Here is a 17,863-nt window from a genome sequence, read left to right on the forward strand (position 1 = left end):
TTGACAGACGCCAGGGACTCCATAGCCAAGGTGGCTTATGGGAGAGTGTTCGGCTGGATCGTCAGTAAGGTCAATGAGCTACTGGCTCCCAATGTGGACGCAGACATTGAGCTCAACGAAATCGGTACATTTAAAAGAAACTTCACTTTTTCATTCAAATAAGTAGGGCTGCTTGGTTATGGCAAAAATCATAATCATTATTTTCCATTGATATTGAAATCACGGGGGAGGACTGCTGTGAAGAAATGCAAGACTAAATGAGAGCCACACAACATGTGGCACAATAATCGATTTATGTTGATTATCTTGTTTTCATGGTCGTAGGGAAGCCAAAATCATAATTTTAATTATAGATTGATCGCCAAGCCCTACAAATAATCACAAATACTTGTTATGCTTGTTCGTTCCCCTGTAAGATAATTGAGGTCTGTGCTACAAAGGGGATAGTTAAGATTTTTGGAACCCTAACCCTATTTCTTACTTATGATGATGGTGTTGATCGGTAGAATCCTTTCTCAGAACAATCCATGCTGTTCCTCATACCAGCTCTGGATAGTTAGCCACAAACCAATGCAAAGTCAATGGGGCCAAGCTCTTGTCTGCACAAGTTGACTGAAGACAACTAAAATCTACTTTGTGTGCTCTGTGGAGTAGATTCCAGTTGGCTTCAGTCAGCTTGTACAGACGGGAGCTCGACCCCGTTGCCTTTGCATTCGTTTGCATCTAACTGCCGGAGCTAGAATGAGGAACAGTATGGATTGTGCTGAGAAAAATCATTATCACTGTGTAAGTAGGAAAGAATGGCTAGGGTTCCAAAAATCTGAACTATCCCGATTCCCTTTAAATGTCACCTCTCTCTCACCCCAACAATAGCCTGTTCAAGCTGCTGCGGTCAGGCAAGCGCCTCCGCATACATGCAGCAAGAACAGAGAGACTCAGACTCAGCTTCTTCCCTCAGGCCATCAGAACACTGAACACTGATCTCTCCACACACACACACACACACACACACGCACACACACACACACACACACACGCACGCACACGCACACACCCACCCACCCACACCACACATCCTCACTTGCACTCTCTCTCACACACACTACAAAAGATTTCACTTTAAGAAACACAACTGTATATTAGAATATTATTGTATATAGTACTTTACCTTAATTCTTAAGCTTAGCATTGTATTGTATCTTACTCTTATTACTTTTTAGCATGTCTATTTTATTATCTATTCTATTTATTATTCTATTTTATTATTTGTGTTTTTGCACAATCGAGGCGGGCATGGCCTCGGTTGGCCTCACTACATGTCTTGTGTATGTACTGTATATGTGACAAATAAATCTCTTGGATCTTGAATCTGGAATCTCCCTGTGCTCCAGGTATCCTGGACATCTTCGGCTTTGAGAAGTTCTCGGTGAACCGCTTCGAACAGCTGTGCATCAACCTGGCCAACGAGCAGCTGCAATACTTCTTCAACCACGTATGTGTAAATAGAAGAGGCCACAGAGAGGACAACCCTGTCATCCAGGCCCTGTCAATTAGTGCCCTCCGGTCTCCTCCAGCTCCACACACTCCAAATGACAAGCCTCAGTAAAGTGCTGTTGGGACGTTAGCAAGTGTTTCAAGAACACGCTTAAAAGAAAACATTCGAGGGTTCGCCTCCTTGAAAAGTCGGAAATGCTCTCTTCTAAGATTCTAATTCAGAGTCATTAAAAAAAAAAAAAAAAAACGTATGGGATGTAGAAACCATGTAATTTCAAGGCGTGTGTGTGTGTGTGTGTGTGTGTGTGTGTGTGTGTGTGTGTGTGTGTGTGTGTGTGTGTGTGTGTGTGTGTGTGTGTGTGTGTGTGTGTGTGTGTGTGTGTGTGTGTGTGTGTGTGTGTGTGTGTGTGTGTGTGTGTGTGTGTGTGTGTGTGTGTGTGTGTGTGTGTGTGTGTGTGTGTGTGTGTGTGTGTGTGATGATGGGTGGCTCTATTTATAGACGGCGGTCTTCAGAGTAACAGTACTTAAACGGTTGCCTCTTTTTGGTGAATTTATTAGTTCTGTTTTTAGCCTTAGTGACTCTGTGTGATTTATCCCATATATCTTGTCTCGCGGGGCCTGTGTTTAGAGAACTCCTCTTTACTATTTATATGACTACATCAGAGCTATGTGTCTATCCCTAATGCTCTTTGACACACAGCGTGTTTATGTAAGACTGGTCTGTTTTTAATACGCTTTCAATCTCTAAACAGTTACAGCAGCATTTTCCACTCTGTCATTTAGCCGGTCTGCCTGAGGGTTCGAGATCTGCTAATGATTATTCAGCTCCAAAGCAATACGCTGCATCATACTGTACATGCTAGTTAGACCTTAAAGGGGCACTTCACCCAAAAAAACTAAAACAATGCTGATTTATTTTGCACGTAATCTTTTTACACACATCCACATTAGGGGTGGGACAATACGAGTAACTCACGATACAATACTGTGATGATTTTTGGCCCTCGATAATGATATCACAATATCTGCTATAATCGATATATTGCAAGATATTTCATCTACGATATATTACGATATCTGTGAAGAAGAAAAAATACCCATAAAAAGGCAAAAAGCAGGAATTATGTATTTATTCACAGAATTGACATGCACGTTTATCAGATTCTTTAGTGTGCATCACAAACTGGCCAATTGTGTGAAACAATGTACAACAAATTGCATGGTGTCTCTTTAACACACACTGACTGCTACTTGATTATTATTAACTATTAATTATCTCCCCAACGGAAAACTTTGTTACCATCTGCATAAAAAAATATATATACATACCGGTAATCTGTTTTCTCTAATACCATTTTATAAGGTTTTCAGTCTGTTCACCTCACTTCAGTAAAATTATTGCAGAAAAATAGGATTGTCAAGCCAAATAAATAAATAAAGAATGTGTATATATCTATATATACATTTATCTTTTGTGGCGTCGCTTTAATTTAGTTTGACAGTTGAGAGTTAATGAGTTTGAATACCAGTGATGTCATCTGGGACATTGAATCCTTGTGCTGTGTTAATTACAGTTCAATGAAACTATAAGGTAGCAGTCCCTATAAAGTATTGCAATATCAACTGTCAATATCAACTGTCAATATCAAGTTATGAGTCTCCTCAACCTCAATCCCAGTCTGTCAATATCAAGTTATGAGTCTCCTCAACCTCAATCCCAGTCTGTCAATATCAAGTTATGAGTCTCCTCAACCCCAGTCTGTCAATATCAAGTTATGAGTCTCCTCAACCCCAGTCTGTCAATATCAAGTTATGAGTCTCCTCAACCTCAATCCCAGTCTGTCAATATCAAGTTATGACTCTCCTCAACCTCAACCCCAGTCTGTCGATATCAAGTTATGACTCTCCTCAACCTCAACCCCAGTCTGTCGATATCAAGTTATGACTCTCCTCAACCTCAACCCCAGTCTGTCGATATCAAGTTATGAGTCTCCTCAACCTCAACCCCAGTCTGTCGATATCAAGTTATGAGTCTCCTCAACCTCAACCCCAGTCTGTCAATATCAAGTTATGACTCTCCTCAACCTCAACCCCAGTCTGAGTCTCCTCAACCTCAACCGTGACAGTCGTGACCCCAGTCTGTCAATATCAAGTTATTCATGATTGTCTTGAGTTACTTACAACATTGCTGACAGAATATTTTGTTATTGTTAAGCAGTACACATGACCTACTGTTTGTTCTCTCTAGCACATCTTCCTCATGGAACAGAACGAATACAAAGAAGAGGGGGTGGAGTGGGAGGCGATCGCCTTCAAAGACAACAAGCCCATACTGGTAAGAAACACACAGCAGTCCCCTGGCTGCTCTGTCTTTCATTGAGACAGTAGGACGCATGACAGTAGGGCTGGGGCATAGGGGGGGGGGGGTTGGGGTAATGTTGTGATTTTCAGAAGGACGTCTTTTTGACATTGAGATACATATATTTATATATAATGATAACTGCTTGATGTTAATAATAATCCAATCAATGTCCATCATATTGGATGGCATGGTCATGAGAAATGTGATACGCTATCACAGTGAAACATGAGTCATTTTCACTTGACCTTCTTGAATATTTCATGAATATTTCAGAAATTCAGATTATTACTTTTAGACAACAAAAATGTGTGTCGCAATTTACAACATTTTACTCCTAGGGCAAAACCTGTGGCCGCTAGAGGGTGGGGACAATTTTGTGGACCAACCAACAGAGTGACCTATAGAGCTGCTGGTCGCAATACGATAGATGAACAGATGGACTATTAATGATAAATATGGCTATGTTTCCTGGCCCTTGCTGATAAGGAGACACAGGAGAGAAGGTTCTGGCAGGACTGGATTCCAGGCCAGCAGGGGGTGGATGTGTCTCTAGAGGCGGCAAGGGGACATTTTGAATTTTTTTTGTTATTGTTCTTCACCAGAGACTTGTCACACGGTGGGGGAACATGGCAAGCTCCACCCTTCTAGCTAACCATGTGTTTTCACAGAGGAATGCTAATGTAGCATTTCAGGAGAAACCGAAGGATAGATATGTAGAAACTTCTCCCTACTATGCAACACGTTTTATTGGTGAAGAATAAATACACCCACTGAAACTCCCCACCGCAGAGACACTGGGTTCGAATCCAGCTGTTAGCGGTACCTCCGGCTTGGTCAGTCGTCCCTACTAACACAATTGGCAGTGTGTGGGAAGCCGGTGGGGTATGTATCCTGGTCGTTGTAAACAGCGACTCCTACTGGTCGGTCAGGGCGCCTGCTCAGCAGGGAAGGGAACTGGGGGAGGTAGTATGATCCTCCCACGCGTTACACTCCCCCAGTGAGAGTCCTCGCTGTCAGGTGAAAAGAAGCAGCTGGCTGACTCCACATGTATCGTAGGAAGCATGTGTTGGTCTTCAACCCTCCCTAGGCCGGCAGGTGGGGAAAAAATGCGTGCAACGACCAGGAAGGGAATTGGCATTACGACTAAATTGGGATGGGAGAAAAATACGGAAAAAGGGGGAAGAAAAAATTTATTAAAAAAAAGTGTCCCTTTTAAAAGAACAGGCCAACATGATGGGAAATGAGCTTACGTTTTTAGTTTAAGAACCTAGCACAGCACAAATAAATGGAAGTGGATACAGACCACTAGCCTAGCTTAAAACTCCAGGGCCCTCATGCATCAACGTGTTCTACGCACAGATCTGTGCGTAACCCGTGCGTACGATCATTTCTAAGCAAAGAGTGGGATTCATCAATTTGAACTTGAACTTGACTTCGTGCGTACATCTACGCACAGGTCAGACCTGGCGTACCTCGCGCCCAGTGGTAGAATATATTATTACAACAAGGAAATGAGCTTCTGTGCATAATAACACTGGATGTTCTGTATGAACCGTAGTTCATTATAGTTCATTGTAAGATAGCAACAGTAGTGTAATTATGGTCAAAACCCTATAAATAGCATTTGGAATAATAGATCTTTCTCTCAGAATGAATGCAGCATGGTTTATATAGCGTTATCGGAATATACGGGGTGTAGGCTACTGACTGACTGCGCTCCGCGTAGCTTGATTGATTGATTGATTGAAAAGTTTATTAACAGATTGCAGAATGGGTACAGTACAGTACAGCTCAGTACATACAATTGTTAATTGGGGATGCAGACCAACTTTCGTCCTGTTTACATCAGGGTCCCCCATTTTCAATTCATCATAAATCATAAAGCTCAACTCGTTATTATTTTGCGCACAGACCGCCGAAACACGGGAACGTTTTGATTATATTTAAAAGGCTTTACGTTAAACGAAACAAGTGGAATTTCGAAGCTGTAAGCAGAATAAGTCATATGAATATAGTGTTCTTCCCCCTTTTTACTGTACAAGAAAGAATAGAAAACGCATTGCAATGACACCATGCAGATAGTGGACAGACTATATGATGGGATTCAAGTTCGCGTTTTTGTTGCTCATAGTCATAGGCATGCTGTCAGAGTATGATATCTTAATCAAACATTCTAGAACATTTGTCGTCACAGATCATGTCCTAATGGAACATAGGCTATGGCATGGATCGTGATATTGTGTGGACTGTTATTATTACTGTACGGCGGTACCACCCATTGTGACAGCAGCCTTGAGTCTTGCACACAAACATGATGGAATTCAAGTTCATGTATTGAAAGGCAGGATACATCATACATGCAGTGAGATTCATTGTTCTTGTATATGCTCTCGTATTATATTGTTTATATAGGCTACCCAATACTGACATCAAAATAGATTGTAGTATGCCTCTAGAAATCATATGCAGCAGGTAGAAAATTGACGGGAGATCCATCGCGATTTGGAATAGAATTGAGGAGAACTTTAATCCGTGGGTATTAATCAAACAACACGGGAAAAGGCAGTCATATTCCAGCGCGGTCTTTATTAGCCGACAACAAAATAGATGCCTCTAAAAATCATATAGCCAATCGAACACAACTAATAAAGGCATTCATATAACAGCACGGTTATAATGACACACAACCAACGCCAAACAGTGGTCAACGAACGGTCTTTATTAGTATTTTGAGCTGTCCAGGCAGAATTGCAGCAATGGTCTTAGGGAGCCGTTGATATCTGACATCACCGTTTACAAGTCCGCCTTTTATTTATCCCATAAATCATAATACGCGATAGTGTCTTCTTGGTTCGACAGCAGTGAATTCTCCGTGGAGTTTCTCGGAGTCCCGCTCGGGTCGGTCGGTCCATTATTTCACATCCCATGGGGGGTGTTTCCTCATTTTCATGACCATATATGGATAATCATGCACGAGCATTGACGGTAGAACAAAGTGGTATTCATCAACACGGCAGGGCATAGAGCCTGCGTACGCACGTGTGATGAATGCCGACTTCCCTGTGCGTACGCTAGTTCTACATTCCGTGCTTACGTGTGGAAGTAGGTCAAGTTCTACGTCCACGTTGATGCATGAGGGCCCAGGAGAGGTGTTTTTGGACAACAGCTAGGCTAGCTGGTCCGTATCGGCTTCCATACATTTGTGCTATGTGTTCCTTTAACCTTGACACCCTCTCTCTGCAACGGTTGGTTACTTTACCTCCTCCCACTCTCTCACTTTAATTTCCGCACCTTCTTTTCTTTCTCTGTGTTATTTCTTTCTACCTTTCTTCCTTTTTTAAGATGCCTGTCTGATTTCACATGAGCTTGGGAGTCAATGCAGTGTTGTCTAATAAGCACCTGCACCAGTGTTTTAGTTTGTGAGATATTGGAGGCAGAAATTGTTAGCAGTTGTTGTTAGTTGTGAATGAGATTCACAGCACGTTTCTGGTGGAAGAACAAACACTTCTATAGTCTTTCTATAGAGTCTACAGTCTATAGTTGTTTAGATGGTGCTACATATGATTCTTTAGACACGCTATGGGACCTCATTCACTTCTGCAGTTCTACTTGCATTGCTAACCATATGCTGACACAGACAGACAGACAGACAGACAGACAGACAGACAGACAGACAGACAGACAGACAGACAGACAGACAGACAGACAGACAGACAGACAGACAGACAGACAGACAGACAGACAGACAGACAGACAGACAGACAGACAGACACACACACACACACACAGACAGGCTGACCAGCTGACCAACCAACATGCAGAGATCCCAGGAAGAGGGCATGCTGACTGTGCGCTTTGGCCTCCGTTTCCACATACCACAGTCACATAGCAGGAGCTTAATGTGTGTATGTGCCTCTAGCCGGTGGCATCATCTCTTGTCTACATAGAAAGAGCTTGTTTAATCTGCTCAGGGCCGCTGGTGTCTTTCCATGGCTGAGTGGCCGGTCCGCTGGCTGTGGGACCAGACAGGTTGTTGGTACTACGGCAAAATGACTGGAAACACCTTTCCAAACTGAAATATGTTTCTTCAACCTTTAACAGGCTTGTGCAATACGTGTTGCTTTTGCACGCATAGTGCAACAATGGCACACACACAATTGTATTGTTTTCATTCAGTGGATTTCAAATCCTACACAGACTTTCAAGATTCAAGAGATTTATTTGTCACATACATACATGAGACACGTAGTGAAATGAAGGTGGCCATGCCCGCCTTGATTGTGCAAGAATACAAATAATAATAGAATAAAGTTATGAATAATATATATACATATATATAACATATAATAACAATAATAATAATAATAATAATAATAATAATAATAATAATAATAATAATAATAATAATAATATATATATATATATATATATATATATATATATATATATAACTATTAGGGCTGTCAAAATGTATGCTTTAACTTAGGAGATTAATTTAAATTAATTAAAGCATTAAAATAAATTAATCTAGATTAATCTATGGAGTGAAAAATCTTCAACGTTCTGAACTTTCAGCAGTATATTTGCTTGTTCTTTTTTTGCATCGACTCATGCACTTTTCTTTTTTTTTATTTTGTTATTATCTTTTTTCCCCCTCCTTTTTCCGATTTTTCTCCCATCCCACTGTTAGTCGTTATGCCAATTCCCAACCCCCTTCCTGGTTGTTGCGCACTCCCCCCTACTGTTGGTCCGGGAGGCCGGAGACTGTCGCATGCTTTCCTCCGACGCATGTGCAGCCAGCCGGCAGCCAGCCTGGCAGCGCAGATTCTCACTGGGAGAGTGTAACGTGTGGAAGGTCACACTACCTCCCTCCAGATCCTACCCTCGCTGTGCAGGCGCCCCGACCGAACTGTAGGGGTCGCTGTCCACAACGCCCAGGACCCACCCATCAGCTTTCCCACCCCTAACACTGCCAATTGTGTTAGTATGAACGACCAGCCAAGCTGATAGCAACGCCGAGAGCTGGATTCGAACCCAGCGTCTCCAGCGTTGATGGCGAGTGCCTTGCCCACTACACCACCTCATGCACCTTTTTGAAAATCATCTGACATGAAGATGGAACACATTTTTGTTGTTAATATGATTTATATTACTATTAAAATACTATTAAAATAGTATTTGAATCTAAATATACTTTCTTTGTGTTGATTTTACATTAATTCCATGATTTTACTCAAGTAAATATCTGTTACAAGCTTCGGTTAAATCGAAAAATGCTATTTTTAATCTAGATTAATCTAGATTAATTACAGACAATTGTGAGATTAATTAGTTCATTTTTTATATCTATTGACAGCACTAATAACTATGAATGATCACAACACTCTAACTTACCATCTTTAGATAATAAAGTACTCAACCTCTACTGACTTTCATGTACAAGTAAGTGGTGATGGTGATGAACACGTGTCACTAAGGCAGGTATAGCACAGACGGCACATATAACCCAACGCCGACAGAGCCTCATAAAGTGTTCTTTATGATGCACTGAGGCAGGGCCCCCCCGAGTCCATAAAGACAGCCGCTGGGCTTCCATGTGGCAGGCATTAGAGAACATGCAACTTCAGAGGCTTTGAAGCTGAATACGATTGTCTCCTTGTGTCGTGTCCTCCATAAAACTCTCTTGTCCTCATACAGTAGGGCCGTAAGAGAGTTGTTGAAATGAATAGTTGTCACAATAACACTGGTACTGTTTTGGTAAATAATATTATGGTTAAATATTCCGCTTGAAAGGATGGAAAATGAACCAATGCATGAATTCATTTTCAGTAGCTGTATAGAACATGATTTATACAATTGAACCTTTGCACTGAATAACCATATAAGTCTGTTTTGACAGCCCATGTATTTGCACTTGTGAAGTTAATCTGAATCACTTGGATTGTGAATGTGATATATCACCAGAAACTACTCAACTTCTACTGTCTTACTATGAGTGACCACAACACTCTAACTTACCATCGTTAGATAATAAAATACTCAACCTCTACTGTCTTTAACTATGAATGACCACAACACTCTAACTTACCATCTTTATATAATAAAGTACTCAACCTGTACTGTCTATAACTATGAATGACCACAACACTCTAACTTACCATCGTTAGATAATAAAATACTCAACCTCTACTGTCTTTAACTATGAATGACCACAACACTCTAACTTACCATCTTTATATACCGTAAATCCTCTAATAGTAACCCCGGCTTGTATTTGTTTCAACTGTAGCGGATACCAGGCTTGTATTAGGAGGAGGCATGTATAAGAGAGAGGCCTATATTTCTATTTTGTGTCAGTTTGAACCCGGTTAATTTATTGAAACCAAGTACTGTATGAAATACGGTAGTAAACAGTGCAATTACAGGTGGTCAAAAAAAGTAAAATAAAGTAAAATAGTGCAATCACAATACTGGTATAATAATAATAATAATAATAATAATAATAATAATAATAATAATAATAATAATAATAATAATAATAATAATAATAATAATAATAATAATAATAATAATAATAACTTCGTTTTATACAATTCTGAGGTAGGCTTACTCTCTTGGTAAACATTAACACCATACCATTATATGGTATTTACTGCACAGCCAGGCCAGCATATAACAACAATAACAAAATATATTGCCTATGGTAAATCCGTTGAGGGAAATACCGTAATTCCTCTAATATACATGAAACCCGGCTTGTATTAGGAGGCCGGCTTATAATTGCTTAGCTCAACAGCGCACCCGGTCATTAATGGAGACCCGGTTTTTAATTGAATACCGGTTACTATTAGAGGAATTACGGTAATAAAGTACTCAACCTGTACTGTCTATAACTATGAATGACCACAACACTCTAACTTACCATCGTTAGATAATAAAATACTCAACCTCTACTGTCTTTAACTATGAATGACCACAACACTCTAACTTACCATCTTTAGATAATAACGTTTGAAAACATTGTTCCTGTGAAAACTTAAACAGTTGTCTGAAGTACTCAGTTCACTCAGACCTTTCCTCATATCTACATAATGACTTTTTCTCTCATCTACGTAATGACTTTTCTCATACCTACACAATGACTTTTCCTAATATCTACACAACGACTTTCCCCATCTCCAGGACCTGTTTCTCACCAAGCCTATTGGCATCCTGTCTCTCCTGGACGAACAGAGTGCCTTTCCACAGGTATGATGTCTCCACACGGAGCGCGGTCTCCTACAATCCTCTATTCTCATTGATGTAAATGTGACGGAACCAATACTGATTCGAGGGACGATTGCAGAGGCGTAGTCGAGGGTAAACAAGGTTAGCTATGTTTTCGGGGGTATTTAGTTTATCCCTACAGTACAGTCTAATTACTAGGGCTGTCACCGACTAAGGATTTGGATAGTCGACTTTGATTGGCTGAAATTTGCCGATAGTCGACTGATAGTCGACTACCCCCCTGAATGCAAAAGAAAAATTAATATTATAATTTTAAATTTTTTGAATTTTTTGTATCATTCCATTTGGGCTGTGGGGGTGCTTAATGTCTGAAGGAGTCGACTGAAGGCTTCTTGTCCTCTGCGAAAGCATGCAATTGGTCCACTGATGGATACATTTCGATATTTGTCTATAGTCTAGTGTGTTCATTAGATGGGTGAAATCCTCTTTCAGTGCCTTCAGTGTTTTCTTAGGCAGTTAGCCTCGCTGGTGTGCGCGCCATTGGCGTTAGCCGCGCTTATAGGCCTCTTTTGCTTTTGGAAAGAATGATAAAAAAATATATATATATATATATATATATTATAATAAAAAAATATATATATATTGCATTCGACCAATCGGGGTCAGCCCTACTAATTACAATGGTATAGATTACAGTATAGCACCAGAACTACACCCATGGCATGACTGCTCTTGTTTTTTCACATACGGTAAGTAATTTATTAAAAACTGAAGCCTCCCCCTCCAGGCGTCGGACAGAGACTTTGTGGACAAGCTGAACAACAAGTTTAAGAGCAGTCCTCACTACGAGCTGGTCCGCAGCCACAGCCCGCTGTTCACTGTGGTCCACTACGCAGGGAAGGTAAGACCGTTCCCCTAAACTCAACATGTAAATGGACTGCATTTATATAGTGCTTTTATCCAAAGTGCTGTACATCTTATGCCTCACATTCACACACTGATGGCGGAGGCGACCACGGCAACATGCTTATCGGGAGCAGTTAGGGTTTAAGTGTCTTGCTCGAGGACACTTCGACACGCTGCCGAGAGGTTGCCGGAATCTAACTGGGAACCTTCATATTACCAGACGACCACTCTACCTCCTGAGCACACTTTTACACTATAGAATGTTAAATTCTACAGAATATTTGCAAACTATTGGCATGCACCATTACCAACTATTAAATATACTGGGCCAAAATGAGTCATAAATAAATAAATCTGAAACATGAGAATTTCCCCAATGATGAAACCCAATCCCAAGAGTTTCAAGTTTTATTTGTCACATATAAGGTACATGTACATTTACATCATTTAAAGGTTAAGTGTTCAGTTGATGTAAGAATTAGGACACCAGAAAGAATGGAGGCCTTAAAGATGGACCTTACAAACTACAATTGGGGTGAGGTGTATGTTGACGATCCAAATCAGGCATATGATGCATTTTTGTTGACGTTCACAGAGCTATACAACAAACACTGTCCTATTAGAAAGAGCTGGGACCTGGGTGAAGGATACATATAAAGGAAAGCCATGGATGACTAAAAGCATGCAAAGGGTCTGCAAAAAGAAAAACATACTTTACAAGAAATATTTACAACTGAGAACCAGTAAAAGTGAGGAAAAATACAAGTCTATAAAAATAAACTGACTTCCATGAGAGTACAGAAGAAGGAATACTACAATAGAATATTAAAGAACAGTAAAAAATTATATTCAAAGGACTTGGAAAATAATCAATCATATTATTCTGAATAGAGGTTATAAATCTGAATTTCCAAGTTATTTTCTAAATAGCTCTGATGCTAAAGTGGACAAAGCATTGTAAAAAGCAAGATTTTAATGATTATTTTGTGGGTGTTGGAACTACTTTGGCCAGCAAAATAGCTGTGCCTGAGGATAAAAAAATATGTTTGATAATCTGACTAATGGTAATATCCGTTCTATCTTCATTTGTGGGATTATGAACTCCATTGACAGGGTTATTATTAAAGAAGTAAGTTATTCAATTGTAAAACCATTGACCTATGCAATCTGTCTTTTCAAAGAGGTGATTTTCCCTAATAATATGAGCAAAGGTAATTCCAATATTTAAAAATGGAGATAAGCATCAAATGGACAATTTGGAACCGGTGTCCCTACTCCCTTTATTAGAGAAATTATTAGTGAAACAACTACTTTCATTGGCAAATATAAAACATTGAGTGAACACCAGTATGCATTTAGGGGAAATAAATCCTTCTCCTCAGTTATCTGTAATACCCCCCTCTCTCCCCAGGTGCAGTACAACGGAGTGGGGTTCCTGGAGAAGAACAGAGACACCATCCCAGCCAGCATCCGAGGCCTCTTCATCAACAGCGTCACCCCGCTGCTCAGTGTCCTCTTCGCAGGTGAGAGGAACCTGCGGGTCGAGGGTTGATTTGTGCTACTGACTTCAAGTTCAAGATTGTTTATTAATTGTCACAATAAAATACACATACTTTACGGTGAAATGCTTGGTTCTGTATGAGCCCCTGAGAGTGTGCTTCATACAGTAAAAAAAAAGTAAGTAAAGAGGAATATACAATATACATATATACAATCTAAAGTACAACCTAGGTACAATCTAAGTACAGGTACTTAGAGGTACAATGCAGAAAATGAGGTATGTCTGTAGTGCAAATCTCTTTAATAATAGATACATATAATGTAGTGCTAAAGTGTCTAAAGTGAGTGTTAAGGTGAGGGTTATGTGGATGTGTGTGCAATGAGCGCAGATGATGGCCTGGGGATAGAAGCTCATAGAAGACTTGCTGCTGCAAGTGAAACCAGGTGTATGAAGGCAGTTTTGTCTGAGAGGTGATTCCTTCGTCGGTCACAACGACTCTCTTGACTGCCTGGTGGTAGAAAAACAATTAATCTGTTGTGAATAATGAAATGTCTCGGATGTAAAAGACTTTCAGCATTGTTCTTCCCTAAATCATTGATCTCTGTCTGTCTGCTCTGCTGCATCTAATGTCATGTTTACACACGTTGCATTTCATCAGCCACCATCTCCAGGACGGGGACCTTGATGCCTCGTAAAGCCAAGGTAAGCACTCATCAAATATTCAACAGGATGCTTTTTCACAGAGCTCTGCATCAATATGATAGGGATTTCTTTACATTGCAGTAGACATTATAGATATGACCCCCCCCCCCCCCCCCCAACAACAACAACAACAACAACACTGTGCTTGTCTTCTGCCTGAAACACTCTGTAACCACAGTTTCTAACCTTTTCAGGAGTACATTCAGGTAAGCTTTCAGATGTACTTTCAGGTGTACTTTCAGGCATACTTTTAAAGTATACTTTCCAGTGTGCTTTCAGATGTACTTTCAAGTATACTTTCAGGTGTACTCTCAGGTATACTTTCAAGTATACTTTCAGGTGTACTCTCAGGTATACGTTCATGTGTACTTTCAGGTGTACTGTCAGGTATACTTTCAGGTGTACTCTCAGGTATACTTTCATGTGTACTTTCAGGTGTACTGTCAGGTATACTTGCAGGTGTACTTTTAGGTATACTTTCAGATGTACTTTCAGGCGTATTTTCGGGTATACTTTCTGGTGTACTTTCAGATGTACTTTCAGGTATACTTTCAGATGTACTTTCAGGTATACTTTCAGGTGTACTCTCAGGTATACTTTCATGTGTACTTTCAGGTGTAGGCCTACTGTCAGGTATACTTGCAGGTGTACTTTTAGGTATACTTTCATGTGTACTTTCAGGTGTAGGCCTACTGTCAGGTATACTTGCAGGTGTACTTTTAGGTATACTTTCAGATGTACTTTCAGGCGTATTTTCGGGTATACTTTCTGGTGTACTTTCAGGCGTACTTTCGGTTTTACTTTCTGGTGTACTTTCAGGTATACTTTCAGATGTACTTTCAGGCGTAATTTCGGTTTTACTTTCTGGTGTACTTTCAGGTATACTTTCAGGTGTGCTTTCATGTATACTTTCAGCCAGGTATACTTTCTGGTGTACTTTTAGGTATAATCTCGGGTGTACTTTCAGATGTACTTTCAGGTGTACAATTCAACATGTGAAAACACAACGTTCTAATGATGATGTAACAATTGCTACTGGTCGTTGAAATTCCAAGATAGAATTCTGGGAAAATTTTCCAAACAACGTACACCTGAAAGGGTTAAACATTCCATATAAATCATTTTATTAGTAGGAGGAGAAGATTACTATTATTATTATTATTATTATTATTATTATTATTATTATTATTATTATTATTATTATTATTATTATTTATTATTATTATTATTATTATTATTATTATTATTATTATTATTATTATTATTATTATTATTATTATTATTATTATTATTATTATTATTATTATTATTATTATTATTATTATTATTATTATTATTATTATTATTATTATTATTATTATTATTATTATTATTATTATTATTATTATTATTATTATTATTATTATGTTAGATTCATATTCGCTAAGACATTGATGGTCTTATGTCCTCCTTCCCTCAGCTCATGCAGAAGGCAGATGACAACTTCAACTCCACCAGGAAGCAGTCTGTCGGGGCCCAGTTTAAGGTGCTTTACACGTCAGTCACTGCTAGTATGTAGTCCAGTCCTGTTTGAGTGTGTTCAGTAAACATCAAATCTACAATCCTGTATTATTATATAACAAGTGTTTCACACGTCTATATCTGGATCTCATGTTCTGAAAAGCCTTAAGATCACATTAATCTGGCATGTAGACTGATAACCACTGATTAAAAAAAAAAAATACTGTTCTCGTTTCTTCCTCTCTGTCCAGCATTCTCTAGCCGTTCTGATGGAGAAGATGTTTGTGGCCAGTCCTCACTTTGTCCGCTGTATCAAACCCAACAGCACCAAGTTGCCAAACCAGTTGGACAGCAAACTAGTCATGGACCAGGCGAGTAGCAACTACTTACTGATATTATTCTGTATATTCCTTAGAATAAATGGCTTCGGCTGGTCTACTGCTACCTAGTTTTGGACCAGAGTGAACAAGCTGGGATGACCAATAATACAGTACAGTCCCATCAGTGGAGAGGACCGTGTATTTGCAAGACCAACACACACACACACACACACACACACACACACACACACACACACACACACACACACACACACACACACACACACACACACACACACACACACACACACACACACACACACACACACTTGACCTCCATGCCAGATTGCAGCCTACAAGGAGACAAACTGTGGCTGCTACAGGGTGGGGACGCTGTTATGGATTTTATTTACCAACCAACCAACAGAGCGAGTTATAGAACTGGTTCCATCCCTGGTCACAGCGAAAATGGTGGACTGGACGTGTTTAGCAATTGAAGGGTAGGTTCCTGTTTAGTAGAATCCTTTTGTAGATGTAGGGTCACTTCCTGTTTAGTAGAGTCAGTTTGTAGATCTAGGGTAGCTTCCTGTTTAGTAGATTGTAGTTTGTAGATGTAGGGTAAGAGAGGAACAACTGAACTGTGTGAATATGACCGGAAAGCAGTGGTGTTGTCCAGTCCTTCTTGTTTCAGCAGTGGTGTTGTCCAGTCCTTCTTGTTTCAGCAGTGGTGTTGTCCAGTCCTTCTTGTTTCAGCAGTGGTGTTGTCCAGTCCTTCTTGTTTCAGCAGTGGTGTTGTCCAGTCCTTCTTGTTTCAGCAGTGGTGTTGTCCAGTCCTTCTTGTTTCAGCAGTGGTGTTGTCCAGTCCTTCTTGTTTCAGCAGTGTATTGACACGCTCAGCCAGAAGGTGATCTTATTGAGTGCGTATTGTCATTATCACATTGGCTCCATAGTCACAGTCAGTGATGGACTGTGTAGAGGGGCTGGCCAGGCCACTGGGTTAGTAGGTCACTAGTTGGACTGGCTGATGGAACGATCGAGTCACCCAGAGGTTAATGTGAATTGGATTTGGCCCCAGGGGAGGTTTGATGAAGTGAACACACTAGAGTGTCTAGTGTTTGTTCAGGGAGGTGGAAGTTAAATCGGGGCAATCTGAGACTGTAGACGAAGCCAATGTGGCAAGTGGTTGGTCAGGTTAGAGTGGTTGGTCAGGTTAGAGTGGAAGATCAGGTTAGATCAGGTTAGAGTGGTTTGTCAGGTTAGATCAGGTTAGAGTGGTTTGTCAGGTTAGATCAGGTTAGAGTGGTTGGTCAGGTTAGATCAGGTTAGAGTGGTTGGTCAGGTTAGAGTGGTTGGTCAGGTTAGAGTGGAAGATCAGGTTAGAGTGGTTAGTCAGGTTAGATCAGGTTAGAGTGGTTTGTCAGGTTAGATCAGGTTAGAGTGGTTTGTCAGGTTAGAGTGGTTTGTCAGGTTAGATCAGGTTAGAGTGGTTTGTCAGGTTAGAGTGGTTGGTCAGGTTAGATCAGGTTAGAGTGGTTTGTCAGGTTATAGTGGTTTGTCAGGTTAGAGTGGTTTGTCAGGTTAGAGTGGTTGGTCAGGTTAGATTAGGTTAGAGTGGTTGGTCAGGTTAGATCAGGTTAGAGTGGTTGATCAGGTTAGATCAGGTTAGAGTGGTTGATCAGGTTAGAGTGGAAGATCTGGTTAGAGTGGAAGATGATGTGAGGAAGAGGATGGTGTGAGGTGTCCAATGCATTCCTGACAAGTAGCCTACTGCCTATGTTGTTGGATTGACAGCCTACTATACCTTCCTTTTAACGACTATTACTCCACAAATCGCCACTGCAAACACAAATC

General features: G+C 40.3%; 1 protein-coding gene across 1 annotated transcript in view; it reads left to right on the forward strand.

The window, feature by feature from the left end:
- LOC311236856 (myosin-IIIb) overlaps positions 1-17,863 on the forward strand; it is an 84,651-nt gene that overhangs the window by 49,832 nt on the left and 16,956 nt on the right. Inside the window, exons 10-18 of the mRNA XM_084324643.1 lie at positions 8-124; positions 1,392-1,492; positions 3,743-3,829; positions 11,039-11,104; positions 11,871-11,984; positions 13,401-13,512; positions 14,149-14,192; positions 15,652-15,717; positions 15,944-16,063. Of these exons, the coding sequence (XP_084180769.1) occupies positions 8-124; positions 1,392-1,492; positions 3,743-3,829; positions 11,039-11,104; positions 11,871-11,984; positions 13,401-13,512; positions 14,149-14,192; positions 15,652-15,717; positions 15,944-16,063 (827 nt within the window). The remainder of the gene's footprint in view (positions 1-7; positions 125-1,391; positions 1,493-3,742; positions 3,830-11,038; positions 11,105-11,870; positions 11,985-13,400; positions 13,513-14,148; positions 14,193-15,651; positions 15,718-15,943; positions 16,064-17,863) is intronic.

The sequence above is a fragment of the Notolepis coatsorum genome (assembly GCF_963971535.1).
Source record: "Notolepis coatsorum genome assembly, chromosome: 11".
NCBI lineage: Eukaryota > Metazoa > Chordata > Actinopteri > Aulopiformes > Paralepididae > Notolepis > Notolepis coatsorum.